Below are 23,262 nucleotides of genomic sequence, written 5' to 3'. Positions count from 1 at the left end.
CTTTGAGTCAGAAGGTTATGGGTTCAAGTCCCACTTGAGACTTGAGCACATAATCCAGACTGACACTCTAGTGCAGTACTGAGGGAGCGCCGCACTGTCGGAGGGGCAGTACTGAGAGAGCATTGCACTGTCGGAGGGGCAGTATTGAGGGAGCGCCGCACTGTTGGAGGGGCAATACTGAGGGAGGGCCGCACTGTCGAAGGTGCCGTCTTTTGGACGAGACACTAAATCGAGGCCCCGGCAGCCTACTCAGGTGAGTAAAAGATTCTGTGGACGAGCAGGGAGTTCTCCCCGGTGTCTTGGCCAACATTTACCCCTCAACCACAGCACCGAAACAGAATATCTGGTCATTTATCTCATTTTGTCTGTAATGTGCTTTGGGATATCCTGAGGCTGTGAAAGGCGCTGTAGAAATCCAAGCTTGTTCTTTACTTGAAAGACAGACTTTCCTTCGCTACTTGTGGCTAGGAAACTTGACAACTATTGAGGGATACGGCGCTGCCCCTCAAACACACTTCAATATGCTGATGAGGGTTTGGCATGCGACAAAGCCGCTTGCAGCTGAAGTTGGGTCACTGGTGAGAGAAAGACCGACAGTGGCTATCGGTAAAAGTATTTAAAAGATAAAGAACGGGCAGCTGGGGGGGGGGAGGAAGTTATGGATAATTCACAAATAAATTGTTTAACAGAAATAGCACCCAGCTATTTCACCCTCCAAACGGATACAAATGGTTACATTTTATGGCCTATAGCTATTCCCCAAAACACATGCAGGAAATGGATGAGCTACATTACTGAAGGTTAGTCACCATTTGTCATTTTAAATACAGATGAACTAGTTAGTGCCCGATCTACATTTGCATTCCCCAGTTTTTGCGAAAATCTGCAATATACAATTGTGCAAATCCCATTAAAAATCTTACATTTGCACGCACCTCCCATCAAGAAAACCTTGCTTCCTGTTGCCTCATTTTTGTCTTAACTTTTCCCGTTTTATTCCCTGTGCCCACACTTAAAACAGCCTATGTAAACGTGTCACGCTGTAATTACACCTTCCTGCCAGTGATGGCGCTGCAGCGCTTCAGTTTTCCATCACCCAGCTCCTTGACCCAAAAAAATCCTTTGCTTCAACAAACTCGGCTTCCCAGATTTCCTTGAATTTTGCTATTTAATTATAAAAGGATCATAAAGATAAAGATAAGAATGTACGACTTTAAAATGGGGACTGAATGTGCACATATTTTATATCTATCTATAAATTGTTTAATAAATAACTCTGCGCACTGCGGTTCAACTAGCCCCAGCCCTCTAAACCTGCTTCACCAAAAGACTACTCTTGGCCTCGACTCTGTGACCGGAGATCGGCGTGTAGTTGATAAGCACAGGATTTGAGATGGTGTGGACACATGTGGAAAAGCTCCCATCCTCAAACTCGCGCCCCTTTTCCTTGATATGGGAAAATGTAAAGCTTATTTGTGTTTTCTATGCTGTGCTCTGTCCTGCCCGCCTTACCTCTGCATGTGGTCAGGGCTGAATTTCAGACTGTTGAATACGCAGATGTAGTGTGTCGGGATTCCACATCCCTGTCGAACGGTATGGGCCAACAGGAAGAAGTTGGTCCTTCAAAACAGGAAAAGCACAATGAGCATCGAGAGCAACGAAGCTCACATACACCCTGCTGCGTGCGTTTTATGTACAATGGAATGGGATGGGCAGTGAAGGATGGCTGATAGTACAAGAAGTGTACTGGTGATGAACAGCTTCCACACCGAGAGGCGCCAGCTCCCGGGGCTTCACCGACGCAGATCTAGAATCAGCGGTGAGATGTGAAGACCGTCCCCGATAACTGCTCTTTGGAACACTGACGGTCAGTTTATTGACGAGTGACTGCAGCTCACTGTTGTGTCGGTAACTTTCTACCTAGACACAATTTGGGACTCAGAACTCAGAGATTCAAACATGAAGTGCTTTATTGGAAGGAGAGGAAGTTCTGGCAAGTTCCGAACAAAGAGAGCTAAACTTAACCGAGAGAATACCCCAACCATTTATCTCCTGTGACAGCGCCACCACAGATGGGAGGAGAACACACAATACATAACACTCACCATTCCCTGTTGGTGATGGTGTGTTCTATCACAGTTCCAGGAGGCGGCACCTCTAGCCTCCCCGACCCCGCCTGTGTGTACAAGTTGGTGCTGACCCTTTTCTGCACCACAACCATCATCATCTTCGGGTGATAGTCGCTGAACACCTCGAAACACTTCATAAGCTGAGGAAGCTCGTAGTCTGCCACCGTGCTCAGCTGGCCATCGGACACTCCGTCCCGATACACGGCAATCTTCCCTGGGAGGCAGTGGTTTATCTGCACACAAAGCATGAAGATACACTGCGTCAGCGAAATCATTCCACATTCTGGAGATAAAAGCTCATCAGAATCTTCAACGCCTGCCTGGGAGAGGAGGACTAGACAAACTCAGCAGCACGTCAGCCCCCAGCCACTCTCCGCTCACTGCAGTCTGCCAAAGGCCATAAGCAGCTGTGAAATACAGAAACCTACTTCAAGCCAGGGCTACTCTCTGCTTATCATGTACAGTGCTCATGGTGAACACAACAACAACTTGCATTTATATAGTGCCTTTAATGTCGTAAAATGTCCCAAGGCGCTTCACAGGAGTATTTTATGACAAAAAAATGTGACACCGAGCCACATTAGGGCAGGTGGCCAAAAGCTTGGTCAAAGAGGTCGGTTTTAAGGAGTGTCTTAAAGGAGGAGAGAGAGGTAGCGAGGCGGAGAGGTTTAGGCAGGGAATTCCAGAGCTTAGGGTCCAGGCAACAGAAGGCACGGCCACCAAAGGTTGAGCAATTATAATCAGGGATGCTCAAGAGGGCAGAATTAGAGGAGCGCAGATATCTCGGGGGGGTTGTGGGGCTGAAGGAGATTACTGAGATAGGGAGGGGCGAGGGCCATGGAAGGATTTGAAAACAAGGATGAGAATTTTGAAATTGAGGCGCTGCTTAACCGGGAGCCAATGTAGGTCAGCGAGCACAGGGGAGATGGGCGAATGGGACTTGGTGCGAGTTAGGACACGGGCAGCCGAGTTTTGGATGACCTCAAGTTCACATAGGGTGGAATGTGGGAGGCCGGCCAGGAGTGTGTTGGAAAAGTCAAGTCTCGAGGTAGCAAAGACATGGATGAGGGTTTCAGCAGCGGATGAGCTGAGGCAAGGTGGAGACGGGCGATGTTACGGAGGTGGAAGTAGGCGGTCTTTGTTATGCTGCGGATATGTGGTCGGAAGCTCATTTCAGGGTTAAATATGACACCAAGGTTGCGAACAGTGTGGTTCAGCCTCAGACAGATGTTAGGGAGAGGGATGGAGTCAGCGGCTAGGGAACGGAGTTTGTGGCGGGAACTGAAAACTATGGCTTCGGACTTCCCAATATTTAATTGGAGAACATTTTTGCTCATCCAGAACTGGATATTGGACAAGCAGTCTGACAATTTAGGGTCGAGAGAGGCGGTGGTGAGGTAGAGCTGGGTGTCGTCAGCGTACATGTGGAAACTGACCCTGTGTTTTCGGATGATGTCGGCAAGGGGCAACATGTAGATGAGAAATAGGAGGGGGCCAAGGATAGATCCTTGGGGGACACCAGAGGTAACGATGCGGGAGTGGGAAGAGAAGCCGTTGCAGGTGATTCTCTGGTTACGATTAGATAGATAAGAATGGAACCAGGCGAGTGCAGCCCCACCCAGCTGGACGACGGTGGAGAGGCGTTGGAGGAGGATGGAGTAGTCAACCATGTCAAAGGCTGCAGACAAGTCAAGAAGGACGAGGAGGGATAGTTTACCTTTGTCACAGTCACAGAGGATGTCATTTGTGGCTTTGATGAGAGCCGCTTCGGTACTGTGGCAAGGGCGGAAACCTGATTGGAGGGATTCAAATTTGGAATTGCGGGAAAGATGGGCATGGATTAGGAAGGCGACAACACGTTCAAGGACTTGAGAGGAACGGGAGGTTGGAGATGGGGCGGTAGTTTGCAAGGACAGAGGGATCAAGGGTTGGTTTTTTTGAGGAGAGGTGATGACGGCAGATTTGAGGGAGAGGGGGACAGTACCTGTGGAGAGAGAACCATCAACAATATCAGCTAACAGGGGAGCCAGAAAAGGAAGTTGGGTGGTCAGCAGTTTGGTGGGAATAGGGTCGAGGGAGCAGGAGGTGGGTCTCATGGACAAGATGAGCGCAGGGAAGTCATGAGGGGAGATCGGAGAGAAACTGAAGATGTGAGTTCAGGGCTAGGGCAGGGGGGAACCTTAGAGGAAGTTTGGCCTGGTGGGCTAGGGGAAGGGAGGGAAGTGGCAGAGGCAGCTGAATGGATGGTCTCAATCTTAGAAAAAATCCATGAGCTCCTCACACTTGTTATCGGAGGTGAGGGTGGAGGAGACAGGGGAGAGGGGTTTAAGAAGACGGTTAGCAGTAGAGAATAGGAGCTGGAGAATAGAACACGTGAAAAAGAGAGAGAGAGAGAAAGAGAGGGGGTGGAGAAAGACACAAAGGCAGAATCCACCAATACAGACCAGCTTGTCTCCCTTCCCATCGTGTGGAAGAACCTTTCCTAAAGCACAGAAATACCGAAATGCACGCACAATATTGACTCGGAATTCCTTTGCTTACGGAAAAGCGGATTACTACCTCGTAATATTTCTTCAGGGATGCCACCATACAGATCTTTAAGCCATCGATGATTTCCTGATTGGGCATCTGAAACACCACCTTCGAGAACCACTTGGTCATTGTCCTGGGAGAAGGAACACAGCAGAGTGAGGCTAAAATCCCAGCCCCTTCACTTCAGCTTTCAATTCGATTCTGTGCTGTGATCTGCAGCAACGTGACTCCAGAATTATTCTGCTGTATACTCATGCTGCAGCACCTCGCAGTTGTGCTGAGAGGTGGTCCGGATAAAGCCCCGGCCCTTTCGCCCCCGGATCTCTAATGGTACAGCTTGGGGCATTGCTCCAGGGCCAGCCCAAATGGCAGAACAGGGTTACCAAGGGAATTAGAGAATGTGCCGCATGAGGTCGAAAGGTCAATCCACTAATCCCACATCTGGAGGGAAATGGGACCAGTGTTGGGAATGTGGGATTGCTGGCTTTACCCAACGTGGGAATGTGGGATTGCTGACTTTACCCAACATGGGAATGTGGGATTGCTGACTTTACCCAACATGGGAATGTGGGATTGCTGACTTTACCCAACAACGTGGGAATGTGGGATTGCTGACTTTACCCAACATGGGAATGTGGGATTGCTGACTTTAAACAACGTGGGAATGTGGGATTGCTGACTTTACCCAACGTGGGAATGTGGGATTGCTGACTTTACCCAACATGGGAATGTGGGATTGCTGACTTTACCCAACAACATGGGAATGTGGGATTGCTGACTTTACCCAACAACGTGGGAATGTGGGATTGCTGACTTTACCCAACAACATGGGAATGTGGGATTGCTGACTTTACCCAACATGGGAATGTGGGATTGCTGACTTTACCCAACATGGGAATGTGGGATTGCTGACTTTACCCAACAACAACGTGGGAATGTGGGATTGCTGACTTTACCCAACATGGGAATGTGGGATTGCTGACTTTACCCAACGTGGGAATGTGGGATTGCTGACTTTACCCAACGTGGGAATGTGGGATTGCTGACTTTACCCAACAACGTGGGAATGTGGGATTGCTGACTTTACCCAACATGGGAATGTGGGATTGCTGACTTTACCCAACATGGGAATGTGGGATTGCTGACTTTACCCAACAACGTGGGAATGTGGGATTGCTGACTTTACCCAACATGGGAATGTGGGATTGCTGACTTTACCCAACATGGGAATGTGGGATTGCTGACTTTACCCAACAACATGGGAATGTGGGATTGCTGACTTTACACAACATGGGAATGTGGGATTGCTGACTTTACCCAACGTGGGAATGTGGGATTGCTGACTTTACCCAACAACGTGGGAATGTGGGATTGCTGACTTTACCCAACAACATGGGAATGTGGGATTGCTGACTTTACCCAACAACATGGGAATGTGGGATTGCTGACTTTACCCAACGTGAGAATGTGGGATTGCTGACTTTACCCAACGTGGGAATGTGGGATTGCTGACTTTACCCAACATGGGAATGTGGGATTGCTGACTTTACCCAACGTGGGAATGTGGGATTGCTGACTTTACCCAACATGGGAATGTGGGATTGCTGACTTTACCCAACGTGGGAATGTGGGATTGCTGACTTTACCCAACAACGTGGGAATGTGGGATTGCTGACTTTACCCAACATGGGAATGTGGGATTGCTGACTTTACCCAACGTGGGAATGTGGGATTGCTGACTTTACCCAACAACATGGGAATGTGGGATTGCTGACTTTACCCAACAACATGGGAATGTGGGATTGCTGACTTTACCCAACATGGGAATGTGGGATTGCTGACTTTACCCAACAACGTGGGAATGTGGGATTGCTGACTTTACTCAACAACTAGCATTTATATAGTGCCTTTAAAGTTCTAAGGCGCTGAAAAAGTGTTAGTCTTGGATCAGTAGTAGAACTCTTGCCTTGGAGTCAGAAGGACATGGGTTCAAGCCCCACTTGCTCCAGTGCAATACTGAGGGAGTGCTGCACTGTCTGAGGTGCCATCTTTTGGATGAGACGTTAAACCGAGGCCCCGTCTGCCCCCTCAGGTGGATGTAAAAGATCCCACGGCTCAAAGAGCAGGGGAGTTCTCCCTGGTGCCCTGGCCAATATTTATCCCTCAATCAACGTCTAACACAGATGATCTAGTCATTGCTGCTTGTGAGATCTTGCTGTGCACCAACTGGCTGCCGCGTTTCCTACATTACAACAGTGGCCTTCGCTTCAAAATACTTCATTGGCTGTGAAATGCTTTGGGACGTCCTAAATGGCGCTATAGATATGCAAGACTTTCTTTTTCTTTAAGGGGAAGCTAGTAAGTACATGAGGGAGAAGGGAATAGAAGGCTATGCTGATAGACTGAGATGAAGAGGGGTGGGAGGAGGCTCGTGTGGAGCATAAGCACCGGCACAGAGTAGTTAGGCCGAATAACCTGTGCTGTAAATTGTCTGTAACTCTATATAATGTAATTGTTAGTCTAGCAGGGTTTGGAAACTATAAGCCTCTTACATCGCCAGTGCCACTACATCCAACCAGAACACAAAAGAGGAAAATGTACTGGCTCCATTAAGTGAAACACTAGCACGCAGATTCAAGGCACCGGTGGGCAAACACGACCCCCATCATGTTGATGGGAAGGGCCGGCCGGGGTGCGTCGCAATGGGATCACGTGCAGAGCTGGTCTCACCAATCCGTGGGCCAGCAGTACCGACGTTGTCACAGGCGCTATTACCCGGGTTGCTAATCCACAGGGAGATGGATTATACGTGTAAACTGGCGTATATAAATCCCTCTCCCACAACTCGCACTAGAACAGACGCAAGCCCCAGCCCTCGGCTTTTAGCTGCATAGGCTCAGTATTTCAATACACTGCTGTACGCATGAATTACCGTGCAGTTTCGTGCAGTGTCATAGCTGAGAATAAAATACCACATGTTGAACAACCATAAAGAATTCCAGTCATCCTGCTGGAATGCTGACTTACAGTAGCGGTTATGTAATGAGCCATTTACATTCAGACTGGGGCAACTGAAAACCAGTTCTACAGGTAAACCAAAATCTCCTAATCCTACCTGTTCTTGTGGGTCAGGAGGGCTGTGCGCTCAGCAGGGAGTTTGTGCACTCACTTACAACAACTTGTATTTACATAGCGCCTTTAGCATAGTTAAAGGTCCCAAGGCGCTTCACAGGAACGAATATCAAACAAACTTTGACACCGAGCCACATAAGTTGATATTAGGGCAGGCGACCAAAAGCTTGGTCAAAGAGGTCGGTTTTAAGGAACATCTTAAAGAGGAGCTTGAGTTAGAGAAGCGGAGAAATTTAGAGGGGGAATTCCAGAGCTGAGGGCCTCGGCAGCTGAAGGCACGGCCGCCAATGGTGGGCAATGAAAATCAGGGGATGCACAAGAGGCCAGAATTGGAGGAGTGCAGAGATCTTGTAGGGCTGGAGGAGATTAGAGAGATCAGGAGGGGCGAGGCCATGTTTTACACATGAAACTTCAACAAGTAAATATAAGATTAATTACCATGAATGCATGTGGTCTTTGGCTCAATTACTAGCAATGGCCAACGCTCTCACTAATCTCCAGTACTCTTTTGCGACATGAGGCCATTGGGTTTCTGTCTGTCACACACCCTGAGCACTGCTGCACTCCAGGTTTTTGTCCCGACATTGCCATGTTGCTGTTGTAGATCGAAGCACGTTCTGTAACAATAGCACCACTTTTCTTTCAGGAGTGAGGCCAGGAGGAAGGCGGAGAGGGGGGAGACCGAGGCGGAGAGGGGGGGAGGCCGAGGCTGAGAAGAACCTTGACAAGGTACAGACTTAGCGAACATAGCCTAGCGATCGAAAAAGGCAGACACAGGCAGACCAGGCTACCAAGAGAAGACAGGATATGCTCTCACTGCAGTCAGGGAGTAGTGGAGACAGAGATGCACTTCCTCACAGCCTGCGGAAAATATCAGGGCATCAGGGAGAATTTCTACCAAAAATTCTCACAAATATGCCCTGATTTCAGAAATCTGAATGACAACCAAAAACTCCCATTCCTACTGGGAGAGGAGAGAAGCTGTATAACACTGGCGGCACACTATGTTGCAGCTTGCCATGAACAGAGGGACAACCAGTAAACTAAGAAGAGAATATATATAAACAATGCGAATGTATATTTGTACACTCAGGGATATACCTGTTTATACACTGTATGAATAGAACTGCGTTTATGTGCTAAACCATAAATGTGTTTTGATGCTTTGGCAACATAAGATGTAACTTATCATGCCAATAAAACGATTTGAATTGTGAATTGGGAGACCGAGGCGGAGAGGGGGGAGACCGAGGCGGAGAGGGGGGAGGCCGAGGCGGAGAGGGGGGAGGCCGAGGCGGAGAGGGGGGTGGGGGGAGGAGAGAGACCGAGGCGGAGGGGGGGAGGCTGAGGCGGAGAGGCCAAGAGACCAAGGCGGGGGGGGGGGGGGGGGGGAGACCGAGGCGGAGGGGGCGGGGTGGCGACCGAGGCAGAGGGGGGGGAGAGACCGAGGCGGAGAGGGGGGGAGGCCGAGGCGGGGGGGAGACCGAGGCGGAGAGGGCGGGGTGGCCAAGGCGGAGGGGGGGGGGAGACCGAGGCGGAGAGGGAGGCAGAGACTGAGGGAGTTCACAATTTCCATCATGCCCCCATCTGATAAAGAGCCGCGAAGTTGAAAGTTGCTCTACAACATTTTCAAGACCAGCATTGTTCTGTAAATTTAGCAAGTCTAAATAAAAAGTCCTCCCGTATTGAGTCGCAGGGAGCTATGGGAGCACACAGCGTATTCACCTCTTACTGATCACATTACGGCTCTGAGCCCCTCATAAAAACAGCATGCGCTTTGACTTTAAATATTTTCGCAGCAACCTCCTCTCTTCTTCCTGGAAAATGCCGGGTGCAAATGTCTGTGACACAGCGACAGCGAGGCTGCCTGCCTGCAGGGAGCATGAGCAGACCAGTCCTCGCCTACTTCACGACCATCAGTAAATAGTGATCCCAAGCAGGAACCCTAGCCAGTCATAGCCTCCCCTAAACCAGGGAGTGACGAGGCCAGGCAGCCTCTGTACCGCCTGCCGGGTGAGATCAGCACAGGACTACAAGCGACCCTGGGCTCCACCTGGCTCGGCTGCAGAGCCACTGAGCGAGCGGCGTTTAAAGTGACGCAGTCGCAGCAGGCACAGAATGAACCCTCGGAGGGAAATACTGTTTTAGTGACGGCGCTGAAGAACTCAAATGACACGGAGCAGCAGCAGGGACTTACTTATTCAGGCTGGCAACGAATCCAACAACCGACTGCTTCCCCCTGACGGGATCATGGTATACGTCCATTCCGATCACCATCAGCTGCTTCTGAAACAGGGCAGACAGAGAGAGCTGAACACAGACTGACACACAAATAGACAACACAGTTATATTAATCTGAGCAAGGCCAAGGGATCTCCGTTACATAGAAACATAGAAGATAGGAGCAGGAGTAGGCCATTCGGCCCCTCGAGCCTGCTCCGCCATTCAATGAGATCATGGCTGATCCTCCAAATTCAGTACCCTGTCCCTGCCTTCTCCCCATATCCCTTGATCCTTTTAGCCTCAAGAAATATATCCAACTCTTTCTTGAATATATTTAATGAACTGGCCTCCACCGCCCTCTGTGGCAGAGAATTCCACAGGTTCACCACTCTCTGGGTGAAGAAATTCCTCCTCATTTCAGTCCTAAATGGCTTACCCCTTATCCTTAGACTATGACCCCTGGTTCTGGACTCCCCAGCCATCAGAAACATCCTTCCTGCATCTAGTCTGTCCAGGCCTGACAGAATTTTATAGGTTTCGATGAGATCCCCTCTCAATCTTCTAAACTCCAGCGAGTATAAGCCCAATCGACACAATCTCTCCTCATACTTCATTCCTGCCATCCCAGCTATCAGCCTGGTGAATCTTCGCTGCACTCCTTCCATGGCAAGAACGTCCTTCCTCAGGTAAGGCGACCAAAACTGCACACAATACTCAAGGTGCGGTCTCACCAAGGCCCTGTACAACTGTAGCAAGACATCCTTGTTCCTGCACTCGAACCCTCTTGCTACGAAGGCCAACATACCATTTGCCTTCTTAACCGCCTGCTGCACCTGCACGCTTACCTTCAGCGACTGGTGCACAAGAACACCCAGGTCTCTTTGCACTTCCCCTTCTCCCATTCTATTGCCATTCAAATAATAATCTGCCTTCCTGTTTTTGCCACCAAAGTGGATAACCTCACATTTATCCACATTATAGTGCATTTGCCATGTTTCTGCCCAATCACCCAACCTGTCCAAATCGTACTGGAGTTTCACGACATCCTCCTCGCAGCATACCCTCCCACCCAGCTTTGTGTCGTCTGCAAATTTGGAGATATTACATCCAATTCCCTCGTCCAGATCATTAATATATATTGTAATATTACACACTGGGTATGGACGTGACAGCGACTTGACAGAGATTAACATCGATCAGTCGATGGGGGAGGGCTACTCTTGACATTTGACTCGTTTAGATATCTCGCTGAGGAGGGTAACAGATGGATATCAGCAGAAGCTAGATAGAGTGTTGGGAGGGGCAGAGAGCGACGGTACAGTGAGTACTTAAACTCACTTTCGCGGGCTTTCTTTCAGAGGCTTACCAATCTCACAGACCGGTGGCGGCGTTCCGGAGCCACGTCGTGATTCAAAAAGTGACGCGGGCAAGAGGAAGCAGCTGATTGGGTGAGTACGGCCAGGTGGGTGAGTACGGCCAGGTGAGTATTTGTACTACTCTATAGTTTGACAGTTAAGATTAATAGTTTATAAAATTTAGACGGTCTTAATTTTTGTGGTTATAGTTTCTACGGTCTCTGTTGTGCATCGGGGAGTGCTAGTAACCAAGGGCCCTTGAGTATATCATTTAATTGTAGTGTAATTAGTGGTATTGATTTGATTTAAATTTAATTAAAGGGTAATTCATGGCAGGACAACTCGGCGCCGTGGTATGCTCCTCCTGCACTATGTGGGAAATCAGGGACACTTCCTGTGTCCCCGACGACCATGTGTGCGGGAAGTGTATCCAGCTGCAGCTACTGACAGACCGCATTGCGGCACTGGAGCTGCGAATGGATACATGCTAGAGCATTCGCGACGCTGAGGACATCGTGGATAGCACGTTTAGGGAGTTGGTCACACCGCAGGTAAAGGCTGCACAGGCAGGAAGGGAATGGGTGACCACCAGGCAGAGTAGTAGGCGCAGGCAGATAGTGCAGGTGTCCCCTGTGGCCATCCCCCTCTCAAACAGATATACCGCTTTGGATATTGTTGAGGGAGATGGCTTATCGGGGGAAGGCAGCAGCAGCCAACTTCCTGGCACTGTGGGTGGTTCTGCTGCACAGGGTGGGAGGAATAAGAGCAGGACAGCTATAGTGATAGGGGATTCTATTGTAAGGGGAATAGATAGGCGTTTCTGCAGCCGCAAACGAGACTCCAGGATGGTATGTTGCCTCCCTGGTGCAAGGGTCAAGGATGTCTCGGGGCGGCTGCAGAGCATTCTGGAGGGGGAGGGCGAACAGCCAGTTGTCGTGGTGCATATAGGCACCAACAATACAGGTAAAAACTGGGATGAGGTCCTAAAAGCTGAATATAGGGAGTTAGGAGGTAAATTAAAAACTAGGACCTCAAGGTAGTAATCCCTGGATTGCTACCAGTACCACGTGCTAGTCAGAGTAGAAATAGAAGGATATTTCAGATGAATACGTGGCTAGAGGAATGGTGCAAGGGGGAGGGATTCAAATTCCTGGGACATTGGAACCGGTTCTGGGGGAGGTGGGACCAGTACAAACTGGACGGTTTGCACTTGGGCGGGACCGGGACCGACGTCCTAGGGGGAGTGTTTGCTAGTGCTGTTGGGGAAGGTTTAAACTAAAATGGCAGGGGGTTGGGAACCTGTGCAGGGAGACAGAAGAAAGTGAAACAAAGATAGAAACAAAAGACAGGAAGGAGAAAAGCAATAGTGGCAGTCAGAGAAATCAAGGGTTTAAATCAAACATGGCCACAGTAAGTAATAATTCTAAAAGGTCTAAGAGTGTTAAAAAAAAAGCCTGAAGGCTTTGTGTCTTAATGCGAGGAGCATTCATAATAAGGTGGATGAATTAGCTGCACAATAGGTGTAAACGGATGATATGATTGGGATTACGGAAACATGACTCCAGGGTGACTAAGGCTGGGAACTCAACATCCAGGGGTATTCAATATTCAGGAAAGACAGGCAAAAAGGAAAAGGAGGTGGGGTAGCATTGCTGGTTAAAGATGAGATTAACACGATAGTAAGGAAGGATATTGGCTCTGATGATGTGGAATCTGTATGGGTAGAGCCGAGAAATACCACGGGGCAGAAAACATTAGTGGGAGTTGTATACAGACCCCCAAACAGTAATGCTGAGATTGGGGGTGGCATTAAACGGGAAATTAGAGACACGTGCAGTATCATGGGTGACTTTAATCTACATATAGATTGGGCTAACCAAATTAGTAACAATACTGTGGAGGAGGAATTCCTGGAGTGTATACGGGATGGTTTCCTGGACCAATATGTCAAGGAAACAACTAGAGATCAGGCCATCTTAGACTGGGTATTATGTAATGAGAAAGGATTAATTAGCAATGTTGTTGTGCAAGACCCCTTGGGGAAGAGCGATCATAATATGATAGAATTCTTCATTAAGATGGAGAGTGAAGTAGTTGACTCAGAGACTAGGGTTCTGAATTTAAATAAAGGAAACTACGATGGTATGAGGCGCGAGTTGGGCACGATGGATTGGAGAACATTACTTAAAGGGTTGAAGGTGCATAGGCAATGGCAAACATTTAAAGATCGCATGGATGAACTACAGAATTTGTTCATCCCTGTTTGGCATAAAAATAAAAAAAAGGTGACTCAACCGTGGCTAACAAGGGAAATCAGGGATAGCATAAGATCCAAGGAGGACATATAAATTGGCCAGAAAAAGCAGCAAACCTGAGGATTGGGAGCAGTTTAGGATTCAGCAAAGGAGGACAAAGGGATTAATTAAGAGGGGGAAAATAGACTATGAGAGAAAGCTTGCAGAGAACATAAAAACTGACTAAAATCTTCTATAGATATGTGAAGAGACAAAGATTGGTGAAGTCAAGCGTAGGTCCCTTGCAATCAGATTCAGGGGAATTTATAATGGGGAACAAAAAGATGGCAGACCAATTAAATACATACTTTGGTTCTGTCTTCACAAAGGAGGGCACAAATAACCTTCCAGAGATGTCGGGGAACATAGGGTCTAATGAGAGGGAGGAATTGAATGAAATCAGTATTTGTAGGGAAATGGTGTTAGGGAAATTGACGGCATTGAAAACCGATAAATCCCCAGGGCCTGATAATCTACATCCTAGGGTACTTAAGGAAGTGGCCCTAGAAATAGTAGATGCATTGCTGGTCATCTTCCAAATTTCTATAGACTCTGGAATAGTTCCCATGGATTGGAGGGTAGCTAATGTTACCCCACTATTTAAAAAAGGTGGTAGAGTGAAAATGGGGAATTATAGACTGGTAAGCCTGACATCGGTAGTGGGGAAAATGCTAGAGTCCATGATAAAAGATGTAATAGCAGAGCACTTGGAAAACAGTGACAGGATCAGACAAAGTCAACATGGATTTAGAAAAGGTAAATCGTGCTTGACTAATCTGCTGGAATTTTTTGAGGATGGAACTGGTAAAATAGATAAGGGAGAACCAGTGGATGTGGTGTATTTGGACTTTCAGAAGGCTTTTGATAAGGTCCCGCATAAGAGATTAGCATGTAATGGTAAGGCACATGGGATTGGGGGCAAGGTATTGACTTGGATAGAGAACTGGTTGGCAGACAGGAAACAAAGAGTTGGAATAAATGGGTCTTTTTCTGAGTGGTAGGCAGTGACTAATGGGGTATCACATGGATCGGTGCTGGGACCCCAGCTATTCACAATATATATATATATAAATGATCTAGACAAGGGAACTAGATGTAATATCTCCAAGTTTGCAGACGACACAAAGCTGGGTGGACGTGTGTGCTGTGAGGAGGATGCCGAGAAACTCCAGTATGATTTGGACAGGTTGGGTGATTGGGCAGATGCAGTATAATGTGGATAAATGCGAGGTTATCCACTTTGGTGGCAAAAACAAGGCAGCAGATTATCTGAACAGCAATAGATTGGGAGAAGGGGAAGTGCAACGAGACCTGGGTGTCCTTGTGCACCAGTTGCTGAAGGTAAGCATGCAGGTGCAGCAGGCGGTTAAGGAGGCAAATGGTATGTTGGCCTTCGTAGCGAGAGGATTCGAGTACAGGAGCAAGGATGTCTTGCTGCAGTTGTACAGGCCTTGGTGAGACCACACCTTGAGTATTGTGTGCAGTTTTGGTCGCCTTATCTGAGGAAGGATGTTCTTGCCATGGAGGGAGTGCAGCGAAGATTCACCAGACTGATACCTGGGATGGCAAGAATGACGTATGAGGAGAGATTGGGTCGATTGGGCTTATACTCGCTGGAGTTTAGAAGAATGAGAGGGGATCTCATTGAAACTTATAAAATTCTAACAGGACTAGACAGACTAGATGCAGGAAGGATGTTCCCGATGGCAGGGAGTCCAGAACCAGGGGTCACAGTCTAAAGATAAGGGGTAAGTCATTTAGGACAGAGATGAGGAGGAATTTCTTCACCCAGAGAGTGGTGAACCTGTGGGATTCACTACCACAGAAGGCAGTTGAGGCCAATTCATTAAATATATTCAAGAAGGAGTTAGATATATTTCTTAAGGCTAAAGGGATCAAGGGATATGGGGAGAAGGCAGGGACAGGGTACTGAATTTGGATGATCAGCCATGATCTCATTGAATGGCGGAGCAGGCTCAAGGGGCCGAATGGCCGACTCCTGCTCCTATCTTCTATGTTTCTGTAAGTTAGAGACAGAAAGGAATCGAAGCAGTCAGCTGTGGCTCACTGTCTCACATCGGAGTCAGAAGGTCGTGGCTTCAATACCCACTGCAGAGACTTGAGAACAAAAATCTAGGTTAATACTCCAGTGCAGTACTGAGGGAGCGCTGCGCTGTCGGAGAAGCTGTCTTTCAGATGAGACGTTAAATAGAAGCCCCGTCTACCCTCTCAGGTAAACGTAAAACGATCCCATGACCACTATTCGAAGAGGAGCAGGGGAGTTCTTCCAGGAGTCCTGGATAATATTTATCCCTCAACCAACATCACTAAAACATGATCTAGGCGTTGTTTGTGGGATTTGCTGTGCGCAAGTGGCTGCTGCGTTTCCTACATTACAACAGTGAGGTTCTGAAAGGCGTTATAGAAATAGAAGCTCTTGCTTTCTAACATACTGCGTGGGTTTACGTCACCTGAGCACATTGTAGTTAGAGAGCATCAGAGACAGGAGAACAATCCAACTATCACAGATGTGGCCTGTGATGGGGATGAAATTCTGCTGGGAGAGGAATGTAGCCAGAACAGCATTCCAGCAGCGAGCCTGAATTGGCAACACAAGGCATAATCGCAGTGTTAAGATATTTGAAGTAAATTGTACAAACAAGCAGCAATCAAATTGCAATAGGCCAGTGATTGAGGGAACAGCGGAAACCCCCGAATTGAGGTCAGTCATTGAAAGATTGCTGGAACTTGCATTTCTACAGCGCCTTTCATGACCTCAGGATGTTCCAAAGTGCTTCACATAGAAACATAGAAGATAGGAGCAGGAATAGGCCATTCGGCCCCTCAAGCCTGCTCCGCCATTCAATGAGATCATGGCTGATCATCCAAACTCAGTACCCTGTCCCTGCCTTCTCCCCATATCCCTAGATCCCTTTAGCCTTAAGAAATATATCCAACTCTTTCTTGAATATATGTAATGAATTGGCCTCTACTGCCTTCTGTGGTAGAGAATTCCACAGGTTCACCACTCTCTGGGTGAAGAAATTCCTCCTCATCTCTGTCCTAAATGGCTTACCCCTTATCCTTAGACTGTGACCCCTGGTTCTGGACTCCCCCGCCATCGGGAACATCCTTCCTGCATCTAGTCTTGTTAGAATTTTCTACGTTTCAATGAGATCCCCTCTCATTCTTCTAAACTCCAGTGAGTATAAGCCCAATCGACCCAATCTCTCCTCATACGTCATTCTTGCCATCCCAGGTATCAGCCTGGTGAATCTTCGCTGAACTCCTTCCACGGCAAAAACATCCTTCCTCAGATAAGGCGACCAAAACTGCACACAATACTCAAGATGTGGTCTCACCAAGGCCCTGTACAACTGCAGCAAGACATCCTTGTTCCTGTACTCAAACCCTCTCGCTATGAAGGCCAACATACCATTTGCCTTCTTAACCGCTGTGGTAAACCACTGTTATTGTTACACTGTTGTTATCACCTACACAAGGTTACCTCTTGCCTCGCACGCCGTTATACCTAGGCATACCTCAGCTGACTCCGCCCATGGCTCCGCCTGCTTGCCCAGGTATCAAGGTGATTGCTTGGCTAGTATTCTTCCTTGCTGGAACCGATCACCCACGAAGGGTGAGCTCTGTTATTTAGCCAATAAAAACCTATAGTTACTATCTTAACTCGTCGCTTTTCATGGAATGAATTGATAGGTATATCAATTTTATTGGCTAAATTTTGAAATGACTGACCAGCCCCAGCAGCCGACTTGGCTGCGAGCCCTCCGACCGCCGTACCTGGATCTAAATCCACAGGCAGCGAATTCAGCCCTCGACTTCGATCACTGGCTGAGCTGCTTTGAATCCTACCTGGTAGCCTCCGGCGTGCCATCGGAAGCCGACAAACTAAGAGTTCTGACCGCTCAGGTGAGCCCTAAAGTATTTGCACTCATCCAGGACCGTACTACATACGAGGAGGCCCTCGACCTGCTAAAAGAGCAGTACCGGAGCCCAGTAAATTCAATGTATGCCAGACATCTCCTAAGATCCCGCTCGCAACAGCCAGGAGAGTCTGTAGATGAATTTTTACGGGCGCTACAAACACTCGGCAGGGACTGTGACTTTAAAGCTGTATTGGCTGCACAACATGCTGAAGGAAATATCCGTGATGCCTTCGTGAAAGGCCTTCGGTCCGACTACTCACAGCAAAGACTGCTTGAATCAAAGGACCTCGACTTGAAAGCAGCTACAGCCCTCGCTCGCTCGCTCCCTGGAAGTGGCCCATCGGGACCTCGAGGCGTACTCCGGGTACAGTGCTGCGCGACCGTGGGACTCGGGCCGGACTCCGGCCGCAATACCCCTCGCACCGCCGCCCCTGGGACCTACTACGGCGTCGGTGTCCCGGAATCGATCGGGACCGCCATCCCCGGGACCTGCTGCGGCAGCGGAGCCCCGCGATCGGGCCGCCAGCTGCTATTTCTGTGGCCAGGCGAGACATCAAAGGGCGCGCTGCCCTGCAAGGAACGCGACCTGCTCCTGCTACAGAAAAAAAGGCCACTTCGCGAACGCCTGCAGAGGGAAAGCCGCAGACGCCAGCAGTGCCTCATGTGAGTTGTGGGGGCGGCCATCTTTGATCAAGGCCACAGGCGCCAGCAGTGCCTCGTGAGTCGTGGGGGCGGCCATCTTTGATCAAGGCCACAGACGCCAGCAGTGCCTCATGTGAGTCGTGGGGGCGGCCATCTTCTCCGCCATTTTGTTCGCCGCACTCGGCCGCCATGTTGTCTCCAGGCCCGACCACCGCCTCACCGGCCGACGACAGCAGCACACTCAGCCATACACTGGCCTCCGTCACGCTTGACCAAGCTCTCCCGCATCATCTGTCCAGGTCCATGATGGACATCGAGGTAAACGGCCACGCCACGACCTGCCTGTTCGACAGCGGGAGCACAGAGCATTTTATTCACCCAGACACGGTGCGCTGCTACTCCCTCACTGTCCGGCCAACGCGCCATCGGATCTCGATGGCGTCGAAGTCCCATTCAACAGACGTCAGCGGATACTGTGTGGTGACCCTGTCGGTTAGGGGCACGGAATATAAAAACTTTAAACTTCTCGTCCTGCCCCAGCTCTGCGCTGCCGTCCTACTAGGGCTGGATTTCCAATGCCACCTCCAAAGTGTCACTTTGGCATACGGTGGACCCCTCCCCCCACTCAGTCTACAACCAGCAGTTTTTAAACCGCCCGCCGCATACCACCTGCGGCCTCTCCACTCTCAAAGTCCCGCCCCCCTCCTTGTTCGCTAACCTCACCCGCGACTGTAAACCCGTCGCTGCCAAGAGCAGGCGGTACAGCGCCGGGGACAGAGCTTTTATTAGCTCTGAGGTGCAGCGTCTCCTGAAGGAGGGCATCATCAAGGGGAGCACCAGCCCCTGGCGTGCCCAGGTCGTAGTCGTTAAGACCGGCAATAAAAACCGCCTGGTCATCGACTACAGCCAAACCATAAACCGGTACACCCAGCTGGACGCATACCCCCTTCCCCGCATATCTGACATGGTCAACCAGATTGCACAGTACCGGGTATTCTCCACCATCGACCTTAAGTCGGCCTATCACCAACTCCCTATCCGCCCTGAGGACCGCCAGTATACCGCCTTCGAGGCGAATGGCCGCCTCTACCACTTCCTTAGGGTTCCCTTCGGCGTCACCAACGGGGTTTCGGTCTTCCAAAGGGAGATGGACCGGATGGTTGACCAGAACGCGCTGCAGGCCACGTTTCCTTATCTAGATAACGTCACCATCTGCGGCCACGACCAGCAGGACCACGATGTCAATCTGGAGAAATTGCTCCGTACGGCCCAACGGCTGAATCTCACTTACAATAAGGAGAAATGTATATTTAACACCTCGCGCCTTGCCATCCTCGGCTGCATAGTAGAGAACGGAGTCATCGGCCCCGACAGAATGCGCCCCCTCATGGAGCTTCCCCTTCCCCACTGTCAAAAGGCACTGAAGAGAACCCTGGGGCTCTTCGCTTACTATGCCCAATGGGTGCCCAATTATGCGGACAAAGCCAGACCCCTCATGAAGTCCACCTCCTTCCCCCTGACAGCAGAAGCATGCGCAGCCTTCTCCCTCATAAAAGGAGACATTGCGAAGGCCACAATGCACGCAGTGGATGAGTCCATCCCTTTCCAAGTGGAGAGCGATGCATCCGACTTCGCCCTAGCTGCAACCCTTAACCAGGCGGGGAGACCTGTGGCCTTCTTCTCAAGGACCCTCCAGGGCCCTGAGATCCGACACTCTTCTGTCGAGAAGGAGGCCCAGGCGATTGTGGAAGCGGTACGACGCTGGAGGCATTACCTGGCAGGCAAACGATTTACCCTCCTCACCGACCAGCGTTCGGTTGCTTTTATATTTAATAACAAGCTGAGGGGCAAAAATCAAGAACGACAAGATCTTGAGGTGGAGAATTGAGCTCTCCACCTACGAGTACGATATCTTGTACCGGCCTGGTAAACTCAATGAGCCCCCAGATGCTCTATCACGAGGTACATGCGCCAACGCGCAAGTTGATAGACTGCGGACCCTCCACAACGACCTCTGCCACCCCGGGGTCACTGGACTTTACCACTTCATTAAGGCCCGCAACCTGCCCTACTCCATCGAGGAGGTCAGGACCATGACCAGGAACTGCCAAGTCTGTGCCGAATGCAAACCGCATTTCTATAGGCCGGACAGAGCAAGCCTGATCAAGGCCACCCGCCCCTTCGAGCATCGATTTAAAGGGACCCCTCCCGTCCTCTGACCGTAATGTGTACTTCCTCAACATTATTGACGAGTACTCCCGTTTCCCCTTTGCCATCCCCTGCCCAGACATGACCAGTACCACGGTCATCAAATGCCTGAACGACCTCTTCGCCTTGTTCGGGTTCCCGAACTATATACATAGCAACCGGGGCTCATCCTTCATGAGCGAGGAACTTCGCCAGTTCCTGCTCGCGAGAGGTATTGCTGCGAGCAGGACCACCAGCTGCAACCCCCGGGGGAACGGCCAGGTGGAAAGAGAGAACGCGACAGTTTGGAAGGCCGTCCTCTTAGCCCTAAAGTCTAAGGGCCTCCCAACCTCTCGCTGGCAGGAAATCCTCCCGGCAGCGCTCCATTCCATCCGGTCACTGCTTTGTACTGCCATTAACGCCACCCCTCATGAGCAAATGTTCGTTTTCCCCAGGAAGTCGACTACGGGAACCTCGCTACCAACATGGCTGACTTCTCCGGGGCCCGTCCTGCTGCGGAAGCACGTGAGGACCCATAAAACGGACCCCCTGGTCGAGAGGGTGAACCTCCTGCACGCCAACCCCCAGTATGCCTATGTGGAATACCCAGACAGGCGGGAAGACACAGTCTCCTTGCGAGACCTCGCACCATCGGGCACCCCTGAGACACCACCGTTATCCCCCACCACTCCCCCAAATCCAGCTCCGGTAGGCGGCATGCCGGAACCCCAGGGGCCTTCGTCGACCACGCAGACACCAGCATTAACATCGGATACTGCACCACCGCCGCCGCTGCTGCGCTGGTCAGAAAGGCTTACGAGGCCTCCTGATAGGCTGACATACACGAACTAGTAGTACACTTCACCCCGCCGGACTCAATTTTAAACAAGGGGTGAATGTGGTAAACCACTGTTATTGTTACACTGTTGTTATCACCTACACAAGGTTACCTCTTGCCTCGCACGCCGTTATACCTAGGCATACCTCAGCTGACTCCGCCCATGGCTCCGCCTGCTTGCCCAGGTATAAAGGTGATTGCTTGGCTAGTATTCTTCCTTGCTGGAACCGATCACCCACGAGGGTGGGCTCTGTTATTTAGCCAATAAAAACCTATAGTTACTACCTTAACTCGTCGCTTTTCATGGAATGAATTGATAGGTATATCAACCGCCTGCTGCACCTGCATGCTTACCTTCAGCGACTGGTGCACAAGGACACCCAGGTCTCGTTGCACTTCCCCTTCTCCCAATCTATTGCCATTCAGATAATAATCTGCCTTCCTGTTTTTGCCACCAAAGTGGATAACCTCACATTTATCCATGTTATATTGCATCTGCCATGCTTCTGCCCAATCACCCAACCTGTCCAATCTTCACAGCCAATGAAGATCAGCCATGATCTTATTGAATGGCAGAGCAGGCTCGAAGGGCTGTTTGGCCGACTCCTGCTCCTAATTCTTATGTTCTCTTATATTCTTAAGTACTTTTGAAGTGCAGTCACTGTTATAATGTAGGAAACACGGCAGCAAATATGTGCACAAGAAGCTCCCACACAGCGCAGGTGAATGACCAGAGAACCTGCTTTTTGTGGTTCTAATTAAGTGATGCTAACAGTTCACTTTAAGACCGCACTAGCAACAGGACAAGTCTGCTTTGTATTATATAGAAGCCTGTCTAAGATAAAGGCTGTTGTTGTTCTTCTTAGGCAGTCCCTCGGAACCGAGGATGACTTGCTTCCACACTAAAAATGAGTTCTCAGGTGACTGAGGAGTCCAATGCGGGACCTACAGTCTCTGTCACAGGTGGGGCAGACGGGCGGGCGGGTGGGGTGCTTGGGTTGACGTGCGCTCCTTCCGCTTGCACCCAGCGAAGAGACTCGAGGTGATCGGCGCCTTCCCGGATGCTTCTCCTCCACTTTGAGCGATCTTGGGCCAGGGATTCCCAGGTGTCGGTGGGGATGCTGCACTTTCAAGGAGGCTTTGAGGGTGTCCTTTAAGTGTTTCCTCTGCCCGCCTGGGGCTCTCTTGCCGTGTCGGAGCTCCGAGTAGAGCGCTTGTTTTGAGAGTCTCGTATCGGGCATGCGGACAATGTGGTCTGTCCATCAGAGCTGATCGAGCGTGGTCAAAGCTTTGATGCTGGGAATGTTGGCCTGAGTGAGAACACAGACATTGGTGCGCCTATCCTGCCAATGGATTTGCAGGATCTTGCGGCGGCAGCGTTGGTGGTACCTCTCCAGTGCTTTGAGGTGCCTGCTGTATATGGTCCATGTCTGAGGCATACAGGAGGGCGGGAATCACTACTGTCTAAGATAGAGGCTATTAGCTTCTGAATGAAAGCATCATGTAAACCTCTGAACATTTGAACTGAAGCCGACCCTGACACCATCAGCGGGTTAATTATCCCCCTTGGCCTTAACGATGCTCCGATAAACAGACAAGGACTCTGGAAACCTCCAGACCCTGAGTGCGGAGAGAGTGGCTGCTCCCAGCTTCACAGGAAGGATGTGGACCATCTTATGGTAGTTCAGTGCCATCGTGTTACAGTGCAGTGACAGACTGGCATGCCCTTCATAGGGAGAAACCTCTTGGATAAACATCTTGGTTTAGCTACTGACTTGAGAAATTTAAAGTATTAATTTGCCCCTGAATCTCGGCATTTAATTGCGGGAAGAGGACAGGCTGCAGAATTGTTAGCTGCTAAATCAAATTTACAAGGCCACATAGCTGTGAAAGGAATGCATTCGGTGATAAGGGGACAACACTTTCAGTTAGCCCATTCATACCGTGAGACTGTTTGTTCTGTAACTTTCCTCTGGTATAATG

At 49.8% G+C, this 23,262-nt stretch overlaps 1 protein-coding gene across 1 annotated transcript in view; it reads right to left on the bottom strand.

The window, feature by feature from the left end:
- The window catches only part of piwil2 (piwi-like RNA-mediated gene silencing 2), a 79,533-nt gene that overhangs the window by 12,752 nt on the left and 43,519 nt on the right, over positions 1-23,262 (bottom strand). The window contains exons 19-22 of the mRNA XM_085970875.1: positions 9,991-10,079; positions 4,689-4,794; positions 2,106-2,362; positions 1,513-1,620 (exon numbers count right to left, since the gene is read on the bottom strand). Of these exons, the coding sequence (XP_085827001.1) occupies positions 1,513-1,620; positions 2,106-2,362; positions 4,689-4,794; positions 9,991-10,079 (560 nt within the window). The remainder of the gene's footprint in view (positions 1-1,512; positions 1,621-2,105; positions 2,363-4,688; positions 4,795-9,990; positions 10,080-23,262) is intronic.

The sequence above is a fragment of the Somniosus microcephalus genome, chromosome 30, assembly GCF_052327205.1.
Source record: "Somniosus microcephalus isolate GS21.2 chromosome 30, FLI_Smic_1.0, whole genome shotgun sequence".
In the NCBI taxonomy this organism is placed as follows: Eukaryota; Metazoa; Chordata; class Chondrichthyes; order Squaliformes; family Somniosidae; genus Somniosus; species Somniosus microcephalus.
Note: the sequence above shows the minus strand (reverse complement) of the source record. Positions and strands in the feature narration are given on the sequence as shown.